General features: G+C 39.3%; 1 protein-coding gene across 1 annotated transcript in view; it reads left to right on the top strand.

Moving 5' to 3' along the window:
- The window catches only part of DOCK4 (dedicator of cytokinesis 4), a 174,206-nt gene extending 155,012 nt beyond the window's left edge, over positions 1 to 19,194 (top strand). The window contains exons 44-54 of the mRNA XM_014963343.1: positions 1,940 to 2,023; positions 3,832 to 3,951; positions 4,309 to 4,430; positions 4,732 to 4,852; positions 5,376 to 5,457; positions 5,676 to 5,785; positions 6,904 to 7,071; positions 9,222 to 9,294; positions 11,733 to 11,846; positions 12,789 to 12,850; positions 16,072 to 19,194. Coding sequence (XP_014818829.1) covers positions 1,940 to 2,023; positions 3,832 to 3,951; positions 4,309 to 4,430; positions 4,732 to 4,852; positions 5,376 to 5,457; positions 5,676 to 5,785; positions 6,904 to 7,071; positions 9,222 to 9,294; positions 11,733 to 11,846; positions 12,789 to 12,850; positions 16,072 to 16,497 — 1,482 coding nt within the window. The 3' untranslated portion in view covers positions 16,498 to 19,194. The remainder of the gene's footprint in view (positions 1 to 1,939; positions 2,024 to 3,831; positions 3,952 to 4,308; positions 4,431 to 4,731; positions 4,853 to 5,375; positions 5,458 to 5,675; positions 5,786 to 6,903; positions 7,072 to 9,221; positions 9,295 to 11,732; positions 11,847 to 12,788; positions 12,851 to 16,071) is intronic.
- Positions 19,195 to 20,805: the final 1,611 nt, after the last annotated feature.

Here is a 20,805-nt window from a genome sequence, read left to right as displayed (position 1 = left end):
CCTTCAAGCAAGACCCAGCAAATAACATCCTCTGGCCAGCTGCTGCCCCCTTTCCCCCCCCTTTTCTTTTTTTCCCTTTTTTTCCCTTTTTTTTTTTTCCTTTTTTTCCCTTTTTTCCTTCTCTGCTGATGGGATAAAAAGCAGCTATCTCTAATTATTCAGCACTTCAGCCAGTATTGCATCTATTAAAGCTGTACTTTCACTGGTTTCTATACGGGAACAGATTTCAGGAAAATCTACAAAGTAATAGTTATTATGTAGCACCTTACTGTGTGCTAAAAAATGGCTGTAGACTGAATGACTGATTTTTTTCAAATTTTTCTGAACACTGCTGGAAGTGTGTTTTGTGCCCAGTAACACCTCTCAAACTGCATTTTTTACTATAACTTACATTTGCTTTATCTTCTTTACATGTGCTAGAAGAATAGAGGTGCTTTCGTGATTAACTATTGGAAACCACTGTTTCCAAGAATGCTACTGAATTTAGTAAAATTCTGATTTTTTTTTCTCTAAAGTACTGGTGATTTTGTTTGAAGTTAGATTATTTTGTCTCTGACTTGTATTACAGATGGGTGTAAATCTCAGCCCAAAACCACTGGGACAACACCTGCCTGGTATTGAAAGAACATTAAGCTTCTAGCTGAGGGGAAAAAAAAACATTAACTGGCAGAAGTTTGGGATTTGGGATTTTAGCAAGTATCAGAGGGTTCCTTTTAACAATTCAAACATGAATTCTTATAAGTATACTTATCTGCAGTGAAAGCACCATGTGAAATAAATGTTCTTCATTACAGTATCAGCATTTTCTAGACAGGTCTCAGCACTGCCTTGTTACAGGTTGTCACAGCATGAAATTTTGGAACTGAATCAGAGGAGGGGGTATATTTATCTCCAGCTCCCCTGTTCTCATATTTACTAATGAATTCCACATAGCAAAGGTTTAACAGCTAGAGCTGGATGGAGAATCTTATAAGAAGTATGTGATGGAAATGCTAAGACACGAGCAAAAGGAAAACATGGCACAGGGCAACCACTGTTATCCTCTCAACTCTATGGCTAGAAAACCATGTGTATGTATAGGTATGCCTACAGAGACTTCTTGTGACAAGTGCGTTTTTGAGAAGGTCTAGAAATCTCTCAGCTGAGCAGCCGGGCATTTTCTTTACAAAATAGTGTCAAGAATTTTTGTAAATTCAATATAACCCCCTTGCAGAGTAGGATATATGCTGTGTTAAGAAAGATGTAGTTGTGAACAAACAGGGGAGTGCTATGTCCAGGCCACTGCTGGTGGGTAAAATGGCTTTGAGGTACTATGAATGGTACAATTTGAGCATTGGAGATGGAGTGGAAAGTCATGTAAGTTCCTGAACACACCTGGATGTTGGTCAGTTACTTCTGAAGTGAAAAGTGTGGCTTTTTGACACCAATGTCACTGTGAGTTCTTTAAAACATTATTTATATTCAGAGTGAGTAAGAAGATAATGTCACAGCTCCCAGATATAAAATAGCATACAATTCCACACTGTTCTTAAGATATCTTTATATTTAAGGGATAATGAAGCTCCTAGTATGAAAAGACAGGAAAATCTAGGTCTCTCTAATAATTTGAAACTCCTATGTGACAATTTACAGGGAAGAGATATTTGGTTCAGATGACCTGTGTTTGGATTCAACTCTCATTTGCAGATTTCCAGATTTGATTCAGGATCTGTCTTGGATATTGAACAACCGGTAAATTCCACTTAAGAGTGGCTACATTTTGTTTGCCCATAGTCTCCACCAAAGCATATATGAATAATTAATTATTTAGCATTTATTATCCTCTGTTGCAGTAGAAAGGAGCCTTTGTTTCGAAAATATCATATAGAACCTTGTTTTTTAAAAAAGAGTTATGTGCTTTTACTCCCTTTATGTTACTTTGTGATTTTATTCTGCTTAGGCATTCTTTATCAAAGAATACATCCTGAACCATCCAGAGGATGGAGAGAAGATTGCACGCTTGAGAGAGCTGATGCTTGAGCAGGTAAAGTGGGGAAGAGACTGATTACGTGGCCTGCTCAGCTGTCCTAGTTAAAAGTATCCCAAAATAAAATATAAAATTTCAGAGGTTAATAATTGCCCAGTGGTATTCAGTATTTTTTGAATTAGAATCCAAGTAGACAGCAACTTCCTATACAAGCAGGTTTCTGGGTCACGTTAATGATTTTTCCCTAGACCTTTGCATGATCATCTTAATCACTTCAAACTATTCTAAATTAAAGGTTGCATGAGAGGCAAGATTTTGCCTTGGGATGATCATATGCAAATATTTGAACAACATATTTTACCACTACTGCAGAATAAACATTATCTCATTGAAACATTTGATGGCTTCAGCAAATATTTGTGTGACATATTCTACCACTATTACAGAACAAACACTTTCACTACAATATTTTGCATAAGAGGAAAAAACCAAGAAAAATCTTATGAGTGGATGATATCTAATAATAAGTGCCAAAGTAGCTAGGCAGTAAAATAAACACCAAGTTATAAAATTAAACAGGTGAGTATTCTACACACTGTATGATTTTTGTATTTTTTCTTCATTTACTTATGAGACAGCGAGCTACCAGCCTCAGATATGAAGTGTCTCCATTTGGAAATGCTGAAAAACATTATTTTGATCAAGTGAATACTAAGTATTTCAGCTTTTTAAACTGACATTTACCTATCTTTGTTCTATGCAGCATGTTGAAATTTCAAACTTTATCGCCAGATTGGGATAAAAGAGGTCAGAGTATTGGAATTTGTCAAGATGGAAATTCCATTTTTTGTCAGCATTTTGGTATCTTTTGGTCAGATCAGCTGAAAGACAGATCCTCAGACACTATAAATCAGAACAGGTTCACTGAGTTCTCTTTAATTTCATTTAGATAATGTAGAGTAATTTACATTGCAGTTTGAAGTTTTCAAGCTTAACCCTTACAGTTTAAAACTGGAGTTAATAACTTCCTATGAAAAAATTCCAAAGTGAATTCCAAGCAATACCAGTTAAACCCTGCCTGGCACCCAGGATGATTTAACAGACAGCGGGGAGCGTTCGGAAGGGCCGGGGTGTCGGTGTGTGCGGACGGACGTGCTGCAGACCTGACCTTGGGTCAGTGATGCTGCGCAGCTGCGGGCCCGCTCGCAGCCTGCCTGAAACGTCAGCCAGCAGCTCCCATCCAAAGATATTACAGCATAGCATTGCTATTTTGTTTTTATCTGATTCCTCATGTAACCAGTTCAGTATTTTAAATGCCTGTGACCAAATTTGAGCAAGATTAGAGTTTTAGCAATGTTATTCTGAAGCCTGTCATGCCTTGCATCGAGAATATACGTAAAGCCACCGCTTACGGAGGTCTCGGGGGAGTTGGAATAGGAAAGGGAACTATGGACTTCACTGAAAACATATTGCAGGGTCTATGGTGGATGTGGCCACTGCTGTTGTTTCATGCTTTTTATAACTGTTCTCGTAGAAAATGGCTTTCATTTAGGGTTCACAACTGCTCCTTTTAGACAGATTTTTCACTGCATTATCCATAGATATCCACTACGTTTTATATTAGAATGAAATTCACATAGGCCAAATCTTTGAGAAAGTTGAAATAGTAAAATGGGAAGAGACACAAATCCTCTTGGGTATTACTGGTTTTGGTCTTAGGCCTTGTTTGATTATGGGTCTGTCAGGGATTTAGATAGATGCTTTTTGGGGGGATTTTTTTATTTTTTATTTATTAGTATTGCAATTGATTAAAGAAAGTGGATCAAAAATATCTTTTCACCTTTTTCCTCCTGCCTCTTCTGCAGGCCCAGATTCTAGAATTTGGCTTGGCAGTGCATGAGAAGGTGGTGCCGCAGGACATGAGGCCGCTGCACAAAAAGCTGGTGGATCAGTTCTTTGTGATGAAGTCCAGCCTGGGAATACAGGTCCGTGAGCAGGTGCATGGGAAACCCCACCGTTCTGCTGCAGTGAGGGGGGTTTGATTTTCCTGAGCAGCAAATAGTGACATCTTCTGGTTGTTCGCCTACATTACATCTTGTAGCTTTCTTAACAGTACCACATAGCAAAGCCAAAATTAATTAACTTTCCATACAGTGCAGAGAAAAACAGTCACATTTTTCTGAAGAGAAACTATCATCAGCAAAAGGTTAAAATATTTTTCTTACTAACAATGAAGCTGGTCCAAAATGCAGATGTAACTATTCAAATGTCTATCTGTATCTTACAAAATACTTATTGATACTATGTTCATTTTAATTTATCTTCTTTTAACAACTCGCCAGGAATTTTCTGCCTGTGTACAAGCTAGCCCTATTCATTTCCCAAATGGAAGTCCTCGTGTATGCCGAAATTCCATACCTGTTTCTATGAGCCCTGATGGTGCCAGGGTAATACCACGACGCAGGCAAGTTAAAATACTAGAAATTGATAGATTTTCTTATTCACAGATGACCCATAAAATAGTTTTATTGTGTGCTCACTTCCTCCTATAGTCCACCTCAAGTATCTTCAGTCATGAATAGCTGCTAGATATCTGTTTTCTCTCTCTCTCTTTCTCCCTCTCTTCCTCTCCATCTCTCCATCCCCCTGCCCCCAATAAATCCAAATTAAACTATAGAGATTAATAAATACATGCTGTTTTCACATGAAAAATTATGATTGGCAACAAGAGTTAACCATTTTTTATTTCATTATTCTTCTGATAGTCCCCTGAGTTACCCAGCTGTCAATCGGTATTCATCCTCATCGCTGTCGTCCCAAGCTTCTGCTGAAGTCAGCAATATCACTGGGCAATCAGAAAGCTCCGATGAAGTTTTTAACATGCAGGTATAAATCATTGTAATTCTTCAAACTAAACAGACTCTTTCTTACAAGGCTATTTACTAAATTAATGCTTCTATTATTTCATTCATAAACCTCAAAGTTATTGCTGATACTTCTTTTAAAAAACAAATCTTTAAATGGGCTGTTAACCTCCTTAACCTAGAAAGAACAATTTTTTTATGTAACTATTCCTTCTTCTTTAACTATGAGTATGAATTTCTTTACAAAAGTAGTAAGCAACAATGCACTATGATGCAAAGTCATCTGTATTACATAGACTTTTCTATCCAATTGTTACAGTTGTAACTATTTTAACACATTAATTACACTTCTATTCATTTGATATTTTACTACATCTTTATGTAGTTACATTAATGCTCTTTGTACTGGTTTGCTATTTTGCAATACTGAGGAACTAGTCTAACAAATTACAAGTTCTTTGTTTTAGTGCAAAGTATGTTATAAATTTTTGTTTTCCAAACCAGTATGTGTGGTGTGGTAACAACAGCATCTCTTCTCTACACAGCCTAGTCCGTCTACCTCAAGCCTGAGTTCTACTCATTCTGCTTCACCTAATGTGACCAGTTCTGCTCCATCCAGTGCCAGAGGTCAGTGCTCGTCTACTGTGGTAAACCATTTTAAATGATTCTTGATACATTACACAGCTGAATTTCTGCACGATATCAATAGTCAGACACCAAATTTAGCCAACTGTTTGAGGATATATGAATTATTGGGGACAGAAGATTTCTTTGTCATAAGCATAGAATTGAAATGTCTGGGTTTCGCTACATGAATTTAATCACTTGACCCATTTATATTCTAGCATCCCCTCTGTTGTCTGACAAACATAAGCATTCACGAGAAAACTCTTGCCTGTCCCCCAGAGAGAGGCCCTGCAGTGCCATCTACCCTACTCCTTCGGAAACCTCACAGGTAGGAAGCTTGTTGGGAGGTCCCTGAACACAAGTAACTAAGAAGATGATAAAAGCACTTCTTGAACTTTGGGCAGATTCAGTGTCTGCTCACTGCTGTTAATTGTCAAGGATTTTTTTATTTTTATAAGTAAATACTCTGAAATATTTCACATGAAATAGATGTGAATATAATATACGGTGCTTGACCACATTTCTTCTTGCTTTGTCTAGGTTTAGAACTGTTTTTTGATATTTACTTACTGCAGTGAGAGAGAGGCAAAGACTTACCAGATGTGATAAAGCCTGCTTGTGTGAAACAGCAGCGTTTGTTCGATCTAGGGAAGAAGAAAGAATGAAAAGCTGTTATCACTGCAGTTGTCCATGTTGACCTCGCTTTTATTTCTTCTGAAATAGCTAATTCTAGCCACTGTGGGATAACAACCCACTCCATGTGGCAATTCCTATTTTTCAACATAATTTCAGAAAAGAAAGACATTTTGTTACTCCAGAGAAAAAAATTAGTTGAGTTTTTACCTTAAAATTACTGTTACATAGGTCTGTATGAAATTTGTATCTTTTGAGTTGTCTGAAATGCAAAATAGGTGTTGTAAGCTGGCCAATTTTGAATCCTTATTTCATCTTTTCTTCTTAATGCACCTACTTTTCTAAAGTGCTTTCCTTTAACACAGTTGCTGCTTTAATCTGTGCCATCACACAATGCACCTCTTACTGGAGCTGAGAAAGACAAGAACATAGGTACAGTGTAAAGGCTTTCCTCTCAACACTCATTTCCACCAGAAATTTTGCCTCTGATAGAGAAGAACTTGGTCGTCCAGGATCCTTTATTTTAGAAATGATTTGTTGGTTGTCCTTTACTTCTTCACTTACTGAATTGACTCTTGATTTCTTTTTTTTTCCTCTTTTCTGTTTAAGTCCTCATGCTGCTTAGGAAGTAATACTGAGGCTTAGCCAGACTTAAGGGCAGTTCTTGGGAACGACTTACTGATATATCTACTGGGCACTTTCTCAGTGATAGCAGAGCCAAACAAACATACAGGAAAGACCAGGAGATGTTCTTTAAATAAAGCGGTTTTACAGTTTGCCGCAAAGAAAAAATTATCCCATTTTTGCTCCCAGACTACAAACTCTTGCTTTGCCAAGTGGAATGCGACTTCTATCCCCCACTCCACCCGCGATTCGATAAGGGAGGCTGAGGAGCTCGTAGGCCCAGTCTCCACTCTCTCTGAGACTCGCCCGGCAGGAAAATCTCCCAATCTGTCTCTACCCTCAGTGTCCCAAGATAGGGTAAGTAGAAAATTACCTTGCTTGTACACTGAAGTATGTTTCAAAGGTGAGAAGGTCTGACGGTTTCTTTCTGCCCTCGGTACTCTAAATGAGGATACATCTTTCTGGGGAAAGGTGCAATTTCTTTCTCTTGCTCTGTTCCCCAAGCAGTAAAAATGGACTGATCAGACACAAAATTCTGTCTCTCTGCCTTCTGATTAAGAAGAGGAAAAGAAAATCTCAGCACAATTATAAGGAGATATCTTAGAGTTACCTGTAACTCTCATTAGATTTAGATGCCTAAAGTGTTTGTCATCCTTTCTCTTTTCATTCTACCACCAGTTAACTTCTTGGTTGGAGCTTCACACTAAGTTAATGAGGAAAGGATCATCCATCTATTAATGTCTTTGTTACGTCTTAATGAATGTAATTTTCACAATAGTTTTTTCAACTGGGAAAGATGAGATGCGCAGGCAAATTCCTGCATTGCGAGTCCAAATCAAGCCTTTCAGGCCATAGCTACCTTATTTAAGGAAGTTTAATGGACTTCATAGAACAAGGTCACTGCAGTACTGCATCCGCTTCCCTCATTGAAATTGATGCTCAAGGTTACCTATGTACAGCTGTTTTCAGCCAACATCCATTTGTGCTTGCTTTTTGATCTCTGGCTGAGTGATTGTGCAGTGTCTCTCCAGCTTCTCCCATGCTCTGAAGAGAAATGCCTGCTGTCATTGAGTGGTCAACAAGCCTCCTTGATTTTTGCACTATTGTTCTTTCTAATGGAGCTTTGGGGGTTTCACATTTTTGAGTTGGTTTTTTTTTTGCGTCTCATTAAACATCCTGTGATTGCTCTTGTTCTTCCATATGGTTTTATATTTCATTATTTTAGTATGTCCTCGTTTCTCTGTATTCCATTCAGCTTTTGTCTCTTGATGTCCTCCAATTTCAGTTGCTTTTTCAGCCTTTGCTCTTTACCTTCACAACTGAAATCAGATGTCAACATTTCCCTGCCAGATCCTAGCGCACGGCAGACTCACTAGGCAGTGAACGTTCAGTCCAGACCAGGCAGGAACACAGGATCACATTTTCTGTCACATTAGAGTACACACATGGTTGCACCACCTCAATTTAATGGTAACTCCAGAAAAACAGATATTGGCTGATCCGGTATGGCTGTTGTACAGCATAGATAGGCAAACCTAATGTAGCTCAAAGTCTACCAAACCACTCACTCTGAAATATTTTAAGTCAAGTTGAATCGGCCAAATATTTGCTCCTCACTTTGTAATCTGGAGCTGCAACATGTTAGATCAACGATGATTACTTTGCAGCTGGGTTTGCCATCTTGTGGAACCACAGCATAGTGCTTCGTTAACTTGGCATGGTCCTCTGTGAACAAGAATGAGATTTGATTTGGATTTCACTGATTATCTGATCTTGCTTTCATAAAAAAAAGGAAGATAAAAAAAGTTAAGTTCATCTGTTCTCTTTTCCTTTGGAAAGTACATCTGAGTTACTGTAGCATTACCTATATGCTGTTTACATCTGTTAGCAAGACAAACTAGTGACCCACAGATTACTTGACTGCTGCCAAAAGCAATAACTAGCAGAATTTTAAAATTATTTCATAAATTTACTTTGTTTTTTTTTTAAAAAATAATTCAGAAAAGGAAAGACAAATGCACTTTATGGGTCAGTTCTTAACCACAAGGGAAGTAAGAACACTGCTACCAGAAAAAGTCAGGGTTAGAAATAATACACAATACTATTCTAAAATAATAGCCATAACTTGAATATTGTCAAACATTACACCTTGTTCAGATCGTGATTCTGCAACAAAGTTATTGCAAATCTATCCCTGCACTTGTTTAGTAATCTGTCAAGATACCAGTTGAGGAACGAGCCTTATTTTGTTTTCTACGGAGCTGGAAACTGTCAGAACTCAGTAATCCTCCTTCTGATTCCAATGTGTAGAGTTTTCAGAAAACTACTCTACTCCCTATTTCTATGCACATATTTTTATTAAACTGTCTATGTTCTTAGGTGATGTTTATCACTACCTCCAAAGTAGACCTGTGTGGTGGGGATAAAACAAAATGATATTTGTTTTCTTAAAGGCTACTGAGATTCAACAGCAGCTATGCCTAAACTGTGCTGTTCTTAATTTACAGAGAATGATGTTTAATCATATTGGAGATGGTGCTTTGCCACGAAGTGATTTCAATCTGCCTGGCCCCGACAAAGGTGAGTGGAAATGCTGCACCACACCAATCTTGGAAGCCATGAAAATATAATTTCTGTAGTATGCTAATTCTTTTGAGCGTATACTGTCATCCCAAAGTTTCAAAACTAGATTCTAAGTGACTAAATTATGCTAACACTTCAAGTTTCAATACACTTTGCCAAAAAGAGGGGAAAACTTGGTGTTCATTTGAAGGGCTGCAGTTTGCAGGAAGAAGGGGTGATGGAGCAGAAGGAGCAGGCTGCCTGTGAGGGCTGTCCTTTCTGCTTCTGAAGAGAGATGTATGGGGTGATGAACTTTGGAGATGAACCTCTGGAGACTGGGGCAGAGAGAAGCTAAAGAAATTGATTTGGTCCTGAAATTTGGTACCTACAAGTCCTCTTTACCAAATATTAGTCACTGTACTTTTGGTTATACTGTGATGGAAGAGAAAAGATCAGTTCATGGTCATGTTTGTGGGTTTCTGTTGTTGGTTTTGGTTTGCTGTTTGGGGTTTTTTTCATTATAGTAAATGAGAAACCTCTGAATTTCCAAAGACAAAATATTGCCTTTTATAATTTTGTGCATGGGGAAATTTAATATTGTTGGCACAGTTACTGTGCCAAGATTTCATTATGTGCTCCACATCTATAATAAGCTCAATAATTTCATGATGGTGCTGCCTTTTGTGGTACCCTGAATAAAGGATACAGTAAAACAGGTGTATTGAAAATATTTTTTTTAAGAATATACTGTAACAAGAACTGATCAGATTTCCACCAATAGGAGTTGATTTTTATAAGTATTTTTGTGTCCAAGTTTTTATGAACATTCAAGTGTGGAACTTTTCACAGGGCTGAAAAAGACATGAAATATTTTAACATGGAAATGGTAAAACTTTTCCACTGGCCTATGCAGCCAAGTACATTACAGAGCTGTTAAAATAAAATATTCTCTACTGGAGACTTTAGCAGTCCAAAGAACTGACTGCTTGGATAACTTAAAGAAAAATATGGCTTATAAAGAGATTCAGGCATTTGAAGTACCCAGGTCTGGTGCCGAGCCAGTTTTAGGAGGAGGGCAAAACCATACTGCTAGGTGACAGCCTACAATAAAAAGCAAACAATGTATAGCATATTTTGGCAATAAAAAACAAAAATGATCCTCTAGAAAATAGATTATTCTGTGCTCTGTTCTCAGGGTCAACTAATGTGCAATTATACTATAGCAATATTGTTACAGTTATGAAACAAATATTATTTGTACTGTACTTTTTGTATTAAGCCTGGTATGTAGCAGTATAGTGGAATTCCAGTCCTGATAGCCCTTGGTGTTGCTATAATTAGCAATAATTGATACCATCAGTTAGCAGTAATACTGCTTTACACTTCATCTTTGTAAATGAGCAGAGAGTCCTTGCATGTGGTTCTCTACTCACAACTATGGAATAAGCAGACAAGAAGGAAACTGTCATGACAAGGCAAGAGTGTTTGAGGCTTTGAAGGGGGGAGGTTTGAAGTGGTTTTTTTCCATTTATTTATGGGATGTGCAAGAAAAATTTTGGGTTTTTAAGTTAGCTTTTGTCCTGTCCATGTCAAATGCCCTGTCTATCTGACTTCTTTCCGATACTGGTGGTTACTTGATAACATGAAGTAATCCAGTTCTGTTAAGGAACCTGTTCCAGGCCTCATGGGATTCTTCAATTATAAAGTCATAGAATTTGGTAAAAGTCACACAGACAAATACAACATCCAATTTTAAACATTTCAAGGTGATAGTCAGTTTACTTGATCAAGTAAAGATCCTCAATCATGGTTACAAACAGTGTATATAAATTTTCTTAGTCCACAATAATATTTTTTTTCAGCCATCTTCATTTCTTTAAATTTTTAACTGCCTCCATTTTGTGCCCTTCTTTCCACTTTCTTTCAATTCTGAATTTGTAGCCTGTGCAGCCAACAAAAGACTGTGCACACTGAAAGCTTTCTGAGGGAGGCTGATTGGAATTTGGCGAGTTCCTTTCTCTAGTTCCTTCTGTATATAAAATGAGTTAATGGAAACATTTTATGAATAGTCTGTTCCTCTCTGCCTAGAAACCTTTAAATAGGAGTCTGGTGCAAAGATAAACTGATTATATTAACAGGCTTCAAGCTTATCTCCCTTTGTGGCTGAATTTGCAGTGCACCAGAGTGCTATCTCAGCTCCTGCTGTTGTTGATGTTCTCAACTGCTATACAATTCCAAACTGACCTGAGGACCAGATGCATACATCAGGCAACCAGGAGATAGGCAGCAGTTTTTAAAGAGGTTTTCAAATGCTGATATAATCATGAGAACTTTCGAGGCATGCTTGTTAAGTTGTTTAATGTTTTCACTCTGTATTATTTTTACCCTCATGGGCAAAGGCAGGTCAGAGAGCTGGAAGTGTTGACGCCTATATCGGCTTTTTCATTCTTTTCCAGCTGTAAACACCACCCCCAGCAGCTGGAGCCTGGACAGTGGGAAGGAAGCCAGAAACACATCAGAAAGTGGAAAGCTTATATCTCCTCCTGTACCGCCAAGACCTGCACAGACTGGTGAGTTAATGGACATTTCAGGCTAAGTTCCAGTAAAAAAAATGATTTACTTGAGGGCTTAGATTCTTTCCACTCTGATTAATGTTTAACTTCTTGGTCAGGTTAATTTATTATTTGATTACTTACATGGAAGTCTGTAGAACTGCCTTCATAGGTATTTTCATCTCGTTACATGTTCTCTCTAGCATCCTATTTTCAATACTCTGCCCCTTCGATTAATAACTGAGTAGTTTCAGACAGTTCATGCTGGTACTAGGGAGGATGATCAAATTTAATCTTTTGATCTATGATAACTGGACGTTAGCAATCAGAAATGATCATTAACTACAAAGAATCTTACTGGCAGAAAATGCACAGTGATCATGGAAGTACATGAGTCCTGTTACTATAACCAATTTGCCTTTCAAAAGATTCATTTCCATGTAAAGGAAAGGCTGCTTAAGTGATACTATAGGAGTAATTGTTCTCAAGGGAGTGAAGATGCTTTTTGTGCTTTAGACTTATGCCTCAAAGTATGTCCAGGCATGTTTGAAGTATATTTACAGGTAAATGTTTGATATAAATACATTATTCTTTTTTATTTTGCATAAAAATACATAATATATTTCTTAGAACAAGAAGAGGAGAGCAAAAGTTACTATACTGACTATTTTGTGAATCCTGTTATCATTGCTAGGATATAAACCAAGTTACAGTGATATTAAATTTGTCAGAGAAGATAGATGCAGAAATTTCTTATACTTCATTGGTTGTACTGCAAGGTAACACTGAGAACAAAGTAAAATAAACAAAATCTCTAAAACTATTTATAGCCATCGGGCAAGTACCAGGAAGGAACCAAAGATAATGTTTGTGTATAGAATGATCTCCTATCCACTTAAAAAGATTTCTTAGGGAAAATTGTAATACCAAGAGTGCACTGAAATCTTTCTAACTTTACAGCATCACCAGCAAGACACATAGCCTCCGTTTCCCCTTCTCCTGCCGGCAGATCACCAATGAAGGTACTGTCTGATTGCAGTGAACCACCTTTGTGGGACAGGTCATATGCGTCGTTGGGCAGATAGTATATATTGGGATTATATTATATTTACCTTTTTTATCACATGCCTATACAAAAACCATTCACAAGAGTAAGTAGTGATAACAATTACAGCAGCTCTGAAGATTGTCAAAACACAGGCAAGAAACCTAATCTTCAGACTCTTTAGCTTCTCACCTACATGGAAAATCAAGCTTACCTGAGCCAGTGGACAGAAGGGAGTGTAAGAGAGAAATATAAGAGCTGCCTGATGGTCCACCTGGTCCAGACAGAATTCTGTCTCCAACAGTGGCAAAAAGGGAAATGTCAGATAAGGAGAACCTGTTGTGCAACCCATTGCTCTTGCTCCTCTAGCATCCAGAGCCGTTTGATTAGAGGGTGTATTAGAGAGTTAAACCCTGGTTCAGTCATTTTAATATCCGTTTCCTTCGCGGAATGATCCAGTGAAGATGTGTAAGAAGTTGGAAGTAGTTTGAAGCCTGACAGTAGGAAGCATTAAGCACAGGCTGTGAATAAGCATTGATTCTTCTGTGGCAGTTACCCATAGCAAGTGGGGACCAGGCTAAAACTGGGTACTTTTCTATTTCAAGATATTTGAATGTGTCGGTACCTGCTTGTTGCACAATAGCTACTTGCTTAGAAAAGTCGATCAGGAAATCTGTGTCTTCCAGAGCACTGGAGGATGGGAATATGCAGACTGCATATTCCAGGCAAACCCCGGTACTGACAGACTGAGGATTAGTCTCTGCCACCCCGCTGAAGCTGAGATAATTCTGCAGTTAGACATTGGAGGGTCAGCAACCTGGAAGGAAAGCAAATAGAAAGGAGCTCGTGAGTAGGGCTTCAGGCACACAAGTGTGAGGGCAGAGGGCAAGACCCCTTTTGAAGTGGTCCCTCAGTTACCCAAAGCCTAACTAAGGCTGCAAGGTGCACATCTCTTGAGGAAGAGGAAAGCTGCACCCCAAAATGCCTCCTTTTCCCTCGAGGTCCCTAATCACAAACCCACAGACATTTTCCTGTCATCCCATGAGCCTGTAACGTTTCCACTTGAGGCTGCACAATGGTCCAGGTTCAACACAGAGCAATTGTGCTCAGCATCAGAGTGCCTCGCGGTCCTATAACCATAGCATACCTTCTGCTGAAGTGAGCACCAATCCCAAGCTTCTCACTAGCTGCTTACTAGGAAGCTCTTCAGAGCATTAGGATCTTGTGCAAAAGGTGAGAGACTTCCATTTTCTCCTGAATGGACTTGGTACTGATGATCCTTAGGGGTGTTTCAAGCTTGTCCTAACATTTTCTTCTAAAGGCCTGGACAGAATTTGAGCATTTTACAGCCAAAATCTGGATTGTCACTTGGGAGAGAAAAGCTGGCCCAGAATATTTCTGAGAGTCGCTGGATCTCGCTTTTGAGCATCCATGAATTTCCAGAATGTTCTGGTGTCTAGACTGTTACTGAGTAGTGGTACAAGCAGTCTGCACTGCTGTCAGGAACCACATGCATACCCCTGTTCAGCTCCTAAATTGAAGCAGGCAGGGCTTAAGCTTATTTGCTCTTATTTTGGATGACAAAAACAAAGGTCCTAAATCTTATCTATGGTCACTTAATCCAAGCGTCAAGTGTTCTTGGAACTTGAACCAATTACAACATTAATCTGAAAACCTTGACCCTGGATGTCTGTGGGGGTAGGAGCGCAGCTGCAGCCTCCTCACATGCAGAGGAATGGAACCTGAAACAAGTAGTTAAACAGGCTCCTCGCAATGTCTGAAATGTCTTCAATATGTATTAAGCTTTAAATAAAACTTGCGCTGCTTTTCCCTAGCCATATACAGGGTTCAGTTTTTAGCCTTTGTTCCAGCTGTTGCGTGCTGCCAGAGAAGGCCAACTTAGTACAAACCCACTGATGTAAATGAAGATTTTTTTTTTCCATTGCTTCCAGTGCACTGTGGATCCAGTCCTAGATGGATAACTAAGATTTATCTCAACAGTATAAAGTCAGTGGAGCCAGCTCTATACACCCTTGCCTTCTCCTTCCCCCCCTGCCCACCCTTTGTTGCATGGCTCACACTCCCACCCCAAGCTGAGCAGCTGAGTGCCAACCAGTGTGACAAGAATTGGGCTGAGAAATGTCTCTCTCACATGACTTCTCCATCCCTTTTTTTGCCCGTGCTGGAGTCCATTAAGTCTAGATTGTTTCAGGTGACTCTAGTCAAAATTAGGTATGTTGCAAAAACTTTTCAACGTGCAAAGTATGGCCTAACCTTTCGCAGTTTTCAGTGGAAGCTGCTTCACTAGAGTAGGACTGCTCGATGTTTTGAGGTAGGGCTTTACTGTCCCTGCCTTCTCTTCGTTGTCAGCGCTGTTGTTGCTGCTTGGGCCCTCAGCTCCCCATCCCTCACCTTCCCCCACAGACCCGTGATGCCGCTGGTGCAGCCATTTGCAACCTCAGTCCTCCCTCAGACCCTCATTTCCAGGACCCACAGCGCTGTTTTGTGCTTTGTCCAAGTGGCACGGTGTGTCCAAGGAGTGTGCCTGGGAGATGGGGGAGAGGAAGGCTGGAGGAACTGTGGTTCACAATGCCATCTGCAGCAGCAGCAGTTAGCTCGGCATCCCCTCTGGGCTCCACCTCCGTTGTGGACGTTATGGCGCACTGGGAAACGATGGCACCGCGTAAACGCACTTCCCGTTGCATGAGGGTGCACTAAAACTGTGAGGAGAAACTTTGGGGAATGAAATCTGAATGTGAGACTGAAGTAGCAGCCGTGATGGGGATGCAGGTCCCGGGCTTTGGCGTTAGGGGGCAGGACACCACTAGCTATGCCCTGCCAGGGGTTAGGCCTTTCGCTTAAAGCCAGGAAAAGTGAGGGCTCATTTTAAAGGCTTCCAGATTTTTCCAGAGCATTATGATAGTAAGATAACATTTAAATACAGTTTTATTTCCACTTACATGAATTACTGGCATGAGCACTGTTTAAAGCGTACATAGGCACTTCTGAAATTAGTTTTTTATTGATTCCTCACTGGATCTTAATTAAACAGCAATGCAATGGTATACATTTATCACGCTTCAGAATCTCTGTGCTGTATAATCTGTGTGTTTTCAGTCTGAGCGCAGAAACGCTCTCCCTCATTTAGTCCAGGTAAATTCCTCTTTTGCCCTTTCCTTCTTTCTTTCCTCCGAGCAGGGGTCTGTGCAGTCATTCACCCCGTCCCCAGTGGAGTACCATTCCTCGGGGCTCATATCCAACTCCCCGGTGCTGTCGGGGAGCTACAGCAGCGGCATCTCCTCGCTCAGCCGATGTAGCACGTCGGAGACCTCGGGCTTTGAAAGCCAAGGCAGCGAACCCCCAGGGACTGTCCCCAGCTACAGCGTGTCTGAGGAGCCTGTGAGAAAAGAAAGCAAAACCCCGCCGCCTTACAGTGTGTACGAGCGGACTTTGAAACGCCCCGTTCCTCTACCTCACAGCCTCTCCATCCCGCCCGCCGCCGACCCCCCGGCGCTGCCGCCCAAGCCCCAGCTGGTCCGGCCCAACAACCTGGAGAGCAGCGGCCGGAGGACTGAGCAGGTGCCCCGGCCCAGGCCTCTGCCCCGCAAAGTCTCTCAGCTATGAGGAGCCGCTTTTGTATTTAATTGCAACCCATTCCTTACCGTTTAAGAAATAATATTTTTTAAAAATGGTAAAAACCCCTTTAGTTTAGGCACTTTAATATTTCGCCCACCTTTTCTTTTGAGTAATTTTGAAATGCTTACTAATATTATGTTGCACATTTGAAATGAAATTACTAATTTACGTTGCCAGATATTATAGGAAGCATGAATGAGAGGATTATTATTTTTTTTTCAATTTCGTGGTGGTGAATACTGATAAATGCTTTTATTTGTACTTTATTTTTATTTAAAAAATTAAACCTAAAACCATATAGCTCTCACGCAAGTTAGCCGAATGCTTCTTACAAAATACAGAATATACTGACTGGATCTTTATTACTAGAGACAAATGCACGCTTTCTAACAAAGTAGTCTGTAGACTAGAATGTTTCTGCAAGTAGGCTGAAAGTTGTTTCTCTTATCCAATGAAGAGGTTGGTCATTTCAAATGTCTGTGGAAAACCTGAGATATAATGCAAGTTATACTGCAGAAAACTGTTGTAAGAATGTGGTTTGGAATTTCCAAAACACACGCTTGGTTCATGTTAATTTTAAGATGGAAAACCACCTGCGTTTCATTCAGCACCGTTCTGGTGAACCTTGGTAAGGTTTTGTGCCATTAGTGTATTACTGTACCTGATGCATCCTTTTCATTTTGAGGTGCAATCTACTTTTATTCTTCCAGTGAATGTTTTATTTGTTGTTTTAGTTCTGTTTTTTAAAAAGCTAGCAGTTTGCTAGTAGAGGGTCTCTGCTGTTTCTGAAAGTTCACCCTAAAACACAATCTGCCTATGAAATAGGTACAAATGAATTGTTCATTTAACTTTTATACAAGAATCAATACTGACTAGCACCAATGCAATACACTAAATGAACAGATTTTTAAAGATACAAATTACTGGATATTGATGAATGAGTTTCAAAATCTAATTTGTAAAGGTCATCAATAATTCTGTAAAAACCTAGCAAAAAATCTGAACGGCTCTTTGGATGCGTATGTACCAGTGGAGTCAGGTTTTGGATTTGCTTTTTAACTTGAGTTCATCACCATCATCTTTATTGTAGGAGAATGGTGTTTGGCCTTAGGTTGTATTTCAGTGTCTGGCATCTGAAGAGCTCTGGAAAGCTAATGCCAAGCCGTAGGAATGTGGAGGGGAAAGAAAAAAAAAAAAAAGCACCTTCTGTATGTAATTTTTGTATCCTCTTTCTTTTACTTACTGTTTAACATGCGCTTGGGAACAGATGTGTGAACTGCATTTTAAATCATGCTGTTAAAAATATCCTCCCTCTTTTGTTGGGAAGCTCATGTTGATTTTAGCTGTGTGTTTGATTTGTTGATAGTTTAACTGGAAGAAGTGACCACTTTTTATATTCTCTCAATTAAGCCTTCGGCAGTTACAAGCTGTTGACGGTAGTTATAGAGGTTTTCTATAATAAATGTTCAAGTATTTTTGTACATAATTGGTAAATTTTAATAAGGAGTGTACCATTATGTGAAAAAGAAGCAAACAGTTGTGTATGCAGTAAGATTGTTATAATTATGCCAAATACTTTATGTATGGAAAAAAAGAATATTTGTAAATATGTGCTTTTAACAATAATTCTGCCATATTGACTTTACAATTTTGAATGTCAGAAGAAATTAATATATGTTAAAATATTTATGTTTTAGTGAAAGTATTCATAACTTGAAAAGGAACATATGAATTTTAGCTTTGTATCTTGCTGATTTCAAAGTCTGAAATTCCTTGAACTAGCTCTTGCTTTCTACTATAACATTTTTGTGTCTGTAACCACATCATAAAAGGTGTAGAAGGCTACATATTTATGCTGATATAAAGAGGTAATGCCTGAGATTCAAATAAGGTGTCACAAGTAAGATAACAAAGCTGCTTTGATTTTATTTTTTTTTCCACCCATGTAGTTTAATAGATTTTGTTGACTAGTGCTTGAGCACAGTATGAATCAGTGTTATTTGCTCCTAAAGCCATTTTTTTTTATTTCTGGCAGTGAGCAGAGTTGATGACTTTATCATTCATGTGCGTTACCGAAGTCAGCTTTGCAGCAAAACATTTCATGAAGTTTCTGTTTACCTAGACACTCATATTGGTTGCTGCATAATGTTAATATGGAATAAAAGGACTTGATTAATCTTTATAGTACAACTTGTTTTCTACAGAATAAGAGATGATAATTCGGTTTGTCATGGAATTAAAGTTCTGACTCCTTGTCTTGCTAAATTCACTTTTCCTTTTGTTAAAAATCTCCTGATGGGTCTGGTTTTCTTCCTGTTTGGATCCATAATTGCTTTCTGAGACAATGGGGAGAGTATTGACCTGCTCTTCTGAACCAGTGAAGAATGTAAAATTTACTAGGAGAGTTCACTGTAAATTTAACTGCATGAACGCTCTGTTTTTATAACCATGATATCAGGAATACTCTGAATCATAGCAGACAGTGTAAAATTGACAGAGTACTCTAAAACCGAGCTGACACATTTTCTGCTTAGCCAGTTTTGACAAATTGATTCTGTAGATCAGCTTTCCAACCTGATTTCCTATAACAAATGTAGTATGAAATTTTGTTATGTATGTTGCAACACCCAGCGCTTGAAAACCTAATGTAAATAAAGGTCTCGTTTGAATTTTATGTATTACTCATAAATGTAGTTTTATCACTTTTCCCCCTGCTGTAGCAGGGGAGTTGGACTAGATGATTTCTAGAGGTCCCTTCCGACTCCGATGATTCCGTGATTCCATGAATGACAGTGAGTAATTCAGAAGCTCATGTAAGAGGACCTATGAGAACAAGTTGCTGCTACTGCTCAATAGCTTGACTGTCAGCCAACCTGCGCATGATAGGTGAGATGATCTTGTACTCAAATACTGCATTTGAGGTGCCAGTACCTCTGGGATGCCGCAGAAGTAATGACAAACTCAGCTGGCTGGCTTTGAAATGATGCAATTGGGACCCAGCTAATGATGGGCTAATACCTCTGCAGTGTGAGTGAACATGATTATCATGATATCCCGGGTCAGATGATAGCTAATCATCTTCAAGGCCAGGCTGGATGGGGTCTTGAGCAACCTGCTGTAGTGGGAGGTGTCCCTGCCCATGGCAGGGGGGTTGGAACTCAATGATCTTTGAGGTCCCTTCCAACCCAAACCATTCTATGATTCTAACAGACTGTGTCTTGAAAGAAACACAAAGTTGGCGTTACCCCTTGATAGTGAAGATTTTGGGGTAGTGCAGATATGACGCTGTTTGCACGGAATGGGGTGTAGCTATGTATAAATCTTCTCTTCTATATGAGAGGGGCACCGTGCCCTCCTGCCTGACCATTCTTCTTGTTCACAGGTTGTCCAACAGCGTCTGTAACAAGCACAGTGACCGAGCGAAAAGTTACCAATAGGCAGGAGTCAATGCCTGAGGTATTAATGATGAAAAGCATCTTGTTTTGAGTTGTAACTGCGGTCAGTGAGGTGTGTAGCAGCATTGTATTGGCAGCCCCAGGTGCTGACAGACGTGTCTCTTTGCTCCAGAGCCCTGCTGGTAGCCCACAACGCTCTGATGATCCAGGTAGAGCCTTGACATATGCTAGCCAAAGGGCAGAGGCCCATCTGCTGGGACAGTGTGAATGGATGTTCACCACTGGAGCCCTTGAGATTCTGACCTTGAAGCAGATTCTGTAGGAGAAAGCCCTTCCCATATTAATTTAATTTGTCTTTATCTTCTCCCTGTCATTTTAATTCAGCTTTTGACGTATATTTTGTATAGGAAACTAGGATGATTAGTTGCTTTAGATAACGCTAACAAAAAATCTTGTGATTAAATGGCTAAAATATGCAAGCCTTAGGAATATGAGCTGCATACCTCATGTGTGCACTAAGCATCAGATGGAGTGACTCTTCCTGGGTGGTAAAATAAGACTGCTGAAGAATGAACATTAAATATTTTTTAAAATTGAATTGTTCAGTAAGGAACTCGGTTTGCTTGTAATGACAGTCTGCCCATGAATCTCAAGGGCAAAGAGTTTCTAAATCCTAAAGCCCTGCAAACTATGAAAACATTTCCCTGGTTTTGCTAGAGAGGATTTTTCTTACTTCATGGTGCATAATTGATAGTGTACTTTGCAATGAACATCTCAGTATTTTAAAGAGCAAATCCATGTCCAAATTTCATAGGAAATAGCTGCTCTGATAGTTCATAAGCTGATGAAATGTTGGTTATATATTTAAACGTTTTACATCATTGGTTTGCTATTGGTATTA

The sequence above is a fragment of the Calidris pugnax genome, unplaced genomic scaffold (genome assembly GCF_001431845.1).
Source record: "Calidris pugnax isolate Ruff unplaced genomic scaffold, ASM143184v1 scaffold44, whole genome shotgun sequence".
In the NCBI taxonomy this organism is placed as follows: Eukaryota; Metazoa; Chordata; class Aves; order Charadriiformes; family Scolopacidae; genus Calidris; species Calidris pugnax.
This window is presented reverse-complemented; position numbering and strand designations above follow the sequence as displayed.